Source organism: Lipotes vexillifer, unplaced genomic scaffold (assembly GCF_000442215.2).
Source record: "Lipotes vexillifer unplaced genomic scaffold, Lipotes_vexillifer_v1.1 scaffold961, whole genome shotgun sequence".
NCBI lineage: Eukaryota > Metazoa > Chordata > Mammalia > Artiodactyla > Lipotidae > Lipotes > Lipotes vexillifer.
In genome coordinates, this window is record NW_006776468.1 from 1,321,182 (window position 1) to 1,327,345 (window position 6,164).

The 6,164-nt window shown below is 41.2% G+C and overlaps 1 protein-coding gene across 1 annotated transcript in view; it reads right to left on the reverse strand.

Annotated features, from left to right (window-relative positions):
• Window positions 1-685: 685 nt before the first annotated feature.
• The window catches only part of PIK3R3 (phosphoinositide-3-kinase regulatory subunit 3), an 81,161-nt gene continuing 75,682 nt past the window's right edge, over window positions 686-6,164 (reverse strand). Inside the window, 1 exon segment of the mRNA XM_007450377.1 lies at window positions 686-896. Within this exon segment, the coding sequence (XP_007450439.1) occupies window positions 698-896 (199 nt within the window). The 3' untranslated portion in view covers window positions 686-697.

The window sequence follows — 6,164 nt, forward strand, 5'->3', positions numbered from 1 at the left end:
GTTTTGGTACAGAAGTGTGCATTCAGATACTAGTGCCGCCTTCTTCCATCAGACCTTAGTCTGGCAACAATCGTTTTGCTGGGATCAATTTGGTTTCTAAACATAATGCTTCTTTAAAGGGAGGAGCTACTGAGATGCTGACGCCTAAACGATGTTGGTTAAGTACCTTCGGTTGAAAGTTTTTTACCCATGGATTAAGATTCTTTAAATGAAATCCCAAGCCTCCCCATTTTCCTTTGGTTGTCTTTTTCACCAAATGCCATTCTACCACCGAACCAAAACCACCGCCTTGTTGGGAGGAAGAGAGAAGGGCCATGCCCCACCACACTCTCAGAGCAACATGGCCTCTCAGAAGAGGACATGGACTCCTCAGAGGCTTTCAGATATAACCCTCACCCCCATCAGGCCTAATGTGTTCTGTTGAGGGTGCCTGGCTAAATAAAAACCCCAATGAAACAGACTTTCCAAAAAAACAGCATCTGCTCCCAGCTTCCTATGTCAGTGCAGCGGTGAGTCACAGAGAACCCCAGGCCCTGTATGCCCCCATTCTGGCCGGCTGCTGCTCGGCCTCTCCACTTCACATTCACAGAATCACTTCTTGTGCAAAACAAGCAGTCTACGTAGAAAGAATGCCCTCATAGTCTAATAAAAACTGTATAAAAATCGCTAGAGAGCCACCGCTCTTCCCACTCCCTCTTTATCTGCAGAGCGAGGGCATCTGTGCATGGACAGGGTAGGCAAGCCTGACGTTGAGGGAGTCATTGTGCTGGACGAGGGATGTCTGCTGGTAATGGAGCACCAGCTCCTTCAGGGAGCTGTACAGGTTGTAGGGCTCTGCGAAGCCATAGCCCCGAGCAGTGCTGTAGATCACGCAGTGCTTCACTTCCCCGTCAGCACTGCAACGACACAACACACAAACACCACAGGGAATTAAGGCAGACGGCAACAGATACAGGGACCCTAAATGAACAGAAGTCTGAGAGCAGTTGTTCTGCAAAGGAGAAGCAGAAGCTTTTTGTCAATCAAAGCTTGTATGATATCACACCCATGTGCCCCCCGCCACCCCTACAGACTTGTCACAGAGATACCCTTCATTTCCCAAGACCTGGTAGCTAAAATGGATGGCTGCATTTAATCACTCAGCTCTGGACCTCCATTAGGCAAGAATGCACTGCAGGGGGCAAAACAAACCAAAAAAAAAATTAAGTGTGCAAATCAGTGGTTTTTAGAATATTCATAAGATTGTGCAACAATCACCACTATCTCACTCCAGAATATTTTCATCACCCTAAAAAGAAACCATGTATCCATTAGTAGTCACTCTGTATTCCTCCCTCCCCCTAGACCCGGGCAACCACTAACCTACTGTCACTATGGATTTGCCCATTCTGGACATTTCATATAAACGGAATCATACAGTATCACGCAATCTTTTGGTCTGGCTACGTTCACTTAATACACCATTTTCAAAGTTCTCCTGTGTGGTAGCATGTATTGATATTCATTTCTCCTCATGGCTGAGTAATATTCTATTGTATGGATATGCCACAATTTGGTTGTCCATTTATCAATTGATGGGACACCTGGATTGTTAACACTTTTTGGCTATAGTGAATAGTCATGTACAAGTTTTTGTATGGACATGGGTTTTCAGTTCTCTTGGATATATACCTACGAGGGGAACTGTTGAGTCGTAAGTCATAACTTCTTGGGAATTCCCCAGAGGTCCAGTGGTTAGGACTCAGTGCTTTCACCACCGTGGCCCTGGGTTCAATCTCTGGTCGGGGAACTAAGATCCCACAAGCTGTGTGGCATGGCACCCCCCAACCCTGCCAAAAAGAAAGTTAAACTTGAGAAACTGCCAAACTTTTCTGAAGTGGTTGCACCATTTTAAATTCCTGCCAGCAGCGTATGAGGGTTCTAATTTCTCCACATCCCTGTCAACACTTGTTATTGTCCATCTCTTTGATTACCGTCATCCTTGTAGTATCTCATGGTGGTTTTGATTTACAGTTCCCTAATGACTAATGACATTGAGCATCTTTTCATATGCTATTGACCATTTATATATCTTCTTTAAAGAAATGTCTACTTGAATCCTTTGCCCATTTTTAATTGGGGCACTTGTCTTTTTATTGTTAAGAGTTCTTTATATACTAGACACTAGTTGCTTAGATATATGATTTGCAAATATTTCCTCCCATTCTGTGGGTTGTCTTTTTTACTTTCTTGATAGTGTCCTTTGATGCACAAAGTCTTTAATTACGGTGAAGTCCAATTTATCTTTTTCTTTTGTCGTCTGTGTTTTTGATGTGTAAGAGACCACTGCCTAATCCAAAGTCACAAAGATTTATACCTCATCTTTTCTCCTAAGTGTTTTATCTTTTAGCTCTTACATTTAGTTCTATGATACATTTTGAGTTTTTTAAAAAATATTTATTTATTTATTTTTGGCTGGTTGGGTCTTAGTTGCAGCACGCGGGATCTTTTCGTTGCAGTGCGTGGGCTTCTCTCTAATTGCAGCACGCAGACTCTAGCTGTGGTGCATGGGCTTAGTTGCCCTGTGGCACGTGGGATCTTAGTTCCCCGACCAGGGATCGAACCCACGTCCCCTGCATTGGAAGGTGGATTCTTAACCACTGGACCACGAGGGAAGTCCCTGAGATACACTTTGAGTTAATTTTTGTATATGGTATGAGGAGGGGGTCCAACCTCATTCTTCTGCATGTGGCTCACCAGTTGTCCCAGCACCATGTGTTGAAATGACTATTTTTTCCCCTTTGAATGGTCTTGAGACCCTTGTTGAAAACCAACTGACCATAATTGTAAGGGTTTATTTCCTGGCTCTCATTTCTATTCATTGATCTACATGTTTAATCTTATGTTGTTACCTCACAATTTTGATTACTACAGCTTTGTTGTAAGTTGTCAAATTGGGAGGTGTACTTCAACTCTTTTCTATTCTTCCAGGTTATTTTAGCTGTTCTGGATCCCTTGCACTTTCATATGAATTTTAAGATCATCTTGACATTTCTGTGAAAAGCCAGCTGGTACTGTTTATAGGGAGCACACTGAACACATAGATCAATTTGGGAAGTACTGCCATCCAGGAACACGGATGTTTTTCCACTTATTTAGGTTTTCTTTAAGTTCTTTCAATGATGTTTCATAGTTTTCACTGTATAGCTTTTGCATGTTTTTAAGCCTAGGCATTTTAGCATTTTTTATGCCATTATAAATAGAATGTCTTCATTTCATTTTCAGATTGTTCACTGCTAGTATATAGAAACACAACTGATTTTTGGTATCCTAATCTTTTAAGCTGCAACCTTGCTGAACTCATTTACTAGCTCTAATAGCTTACTTCTTCTTTTCCAATCTGGATACCTTTTCTTTTCCTTGTCTAAATGCCCTAGCTAGAACCTTCTGTACAATGATTAGAAGTGGTGAGAGCAGACATCCTTGTCTTCTTCCTGATCTTAAGCATTCAGTCTTTCACCACTAAGTATGATATTAGCTGTGGGTTTTTCATACCCTTTATCAGGCTGAGGAAGTGCCCTCCTGTTCCTACTTTATTCAGTGTTTTTTAACATGTAAGAGTGTCGAACGCTTTTTCTGAGTCTACTGAAATAATCAGTAGATTATTGTCAGTTGATTTTTGTCCTTAATTCTATTAATATGGTTTATTACATTGATTTTTTAATGTTGAACCTCTTGGCATTCCTAAGATGAATTCTACTTAGTCACGGTTTATAATCCTTTTTATATGCTGCTGGAGTTGCTTTGCTAGTGTTTTGTTAAAGATTTTTATGTCTATATTCATAAGGAATATGCCTTCATAAAATGAATTAGGAAGTGTTCTCTCCTATTTTTTGGAAGAGTTTGTGAAGGACTTGTGTTAATTCCTTTTACAATATTTGGTAGAATTCACCAGTGAAGCCAATTTCTTTACTTGTTATAGTTCTACTTCCTCTTAAGTCAGTTTTGGTAGTTTGTGTGCTTCCAGGAATTTGTCCATTTCATCTAGGTTGTTTAATTTGTTAGCATATAATTATTCATAGTATTCCATCATTATTTTTTTTTATTTCTGTAAGGACTACAAGTAGCGTCCCCTCTTTCATCCTGATTTTAGTAATTTGTGTCTTCTCTCTCTCCCGTGTGTGTATGTGTGTGTGTGAGAGACTTTAACTATCTGTTCATCCCAATTTCTGGTTTCATTGATTTCCTCAATTGTTTCCTTTTTTAAAAAAATTTATTTATTTTATTTATTTATTTTTGGCTGCATTGGGTCTTCGTTGCTGCGCATGGGCTTTCTCTAGTTATGGCGAGCAGGGGCTACTCTTCATTGCGGTGTGCAGGCTTCTCACTGCAGTGGCTTCTCTTGTTGCAGAGGTTGGGCTCTAGGCATGCGGGCTTCAGTAGTTGTGACACGTGGGCTCAGTAGTTATGGCTTGCGGACTCTAGAGCGCAGGCTCAGTCGTTGTGGCACACGGGCTTAGTTGCTCTGCGGCACATGGGATCTTCCCAGACCAGGGCTTGAACCCATGTCCCCTGCATTGGCAGGCGGATTCTTAACCACTGTGCCACCAGGGAAGCCCTCCTCAATTGTTTTCTATTCTCTATTTTATTTAATTCGGTTCTAATCTTTATTATTCCCTTCCTTTTGCTTGCTTGGGTTTAGTTTGCTCTTCCTTTTTTAGTTTCTTAAGGTGAAAGAAGGGTAGGTTATTGATTTGAGAGCTTTTTTAATATAAATGCTTACAGTTATAATTTTCCCTCTTAGCACTGCTTTAGCTGCATTCCATAAGTTTTGAATTTTGTGTTTCTCTTTTTAACTCGAAGTATTTTCTAATTTCCCTTGTTTTCCTTTTTTGATCTATTGATTATTTAGAAGTGTGTTATTTATTGTCCACATTTGCGAATTTCCTAAATTTCCTTATTTTTACTTTCTAATTTCTTTCCATTGTGGTATAGACACATATTTTGTATGATTTCAACCCTATTTATTGAGACTTGTGGCCTAACCTAGAGTCTAGCCTGTATAATGTTTCATGTGCACTTGAGAAGAATGTGTATTCTCCTGTTGTTAGATGGAGTGTTCTAGAGATGGCTGTTAGGTCTAGTTGTTTTATAGTGTTGTTCAAGTCTTCTGTTTCCTTGTTGATCTGTCTAATTGTTCTATCCCTAATCAAATTTCTTACCCCAAATGGCAATAACAATAAGGATCACAAGTGCTCACTACCTAACTCCTTAACCTAGCGAAACACATATATTGTTGGCTCTAGCCTGAGAAGGCTGTAGAGTTAAGCAATTTCTTCTTAGGCTTCTTTATAATGTCATTTACAGAAATTAAAATGGAAAAACAAGTGAGTTTTATGCCTTGACTTCCTACTACATGATCATTTTAATTTTGCTATGAGTCTCCTTAAAAACTGAACTTATTCACATCCCTAACTTCAGCAAATGTCCTGAGTAAACTGAGAAATCACAGTAAGCAGGCTTTCTGTAGCTGGAGTGGCTAACAAACAAGTGGAAGTCTGTGATTCCAGACTCTTTTGCTCCCAATCTCTCCAAAAGTGAACCCCAATATGATATATTACTGCAGTTGGTTTTCACAGGCAACAGAAATCCACACTGCTGTGGACTTGAGTCTGATTAAGTCTGTGGCTAAAGGAAGGAGAAGGAGAAAAAGAATACAGCTCCCCAAGATAGTCCAGCTGCTCCTTGGTCTCCCAGGAATTAGCTGAGCTGCTGAGCAGCACTTTCCACCAGCCAAGTCTTTAACCCACAGGCTGCCACCCAACGACCTAGATAAGAGCGAGGGACTACTAATGCGCTGGGCTTATTGTCTTCCTTCTTTTTTTTTGTTCTTAAAAGATCTCAGGGGCTTCCCTGGTGGCGCAGTGGTTGAGAATCTGCCTGCCAATGCAGGGGACACGGGTTCGAGCCCTGGTCTGGGAAGATCCCACATGCCGCGGAGCAACTGGGCCCGTGAGCCACAACTACTGAGCCTGCGCGTCTGGAGCCTGTGCTCCGCAACAAGAGAGGCCGCGACAGTGAGAGTCCCGCGCACCGCGATGAAGAGTGGCCCCCACTTGCCACAACTAGAGAAAGCCCTCGCACAGAAACGAAGACCCAACACAGCCAAAAATAAATAAATAAAT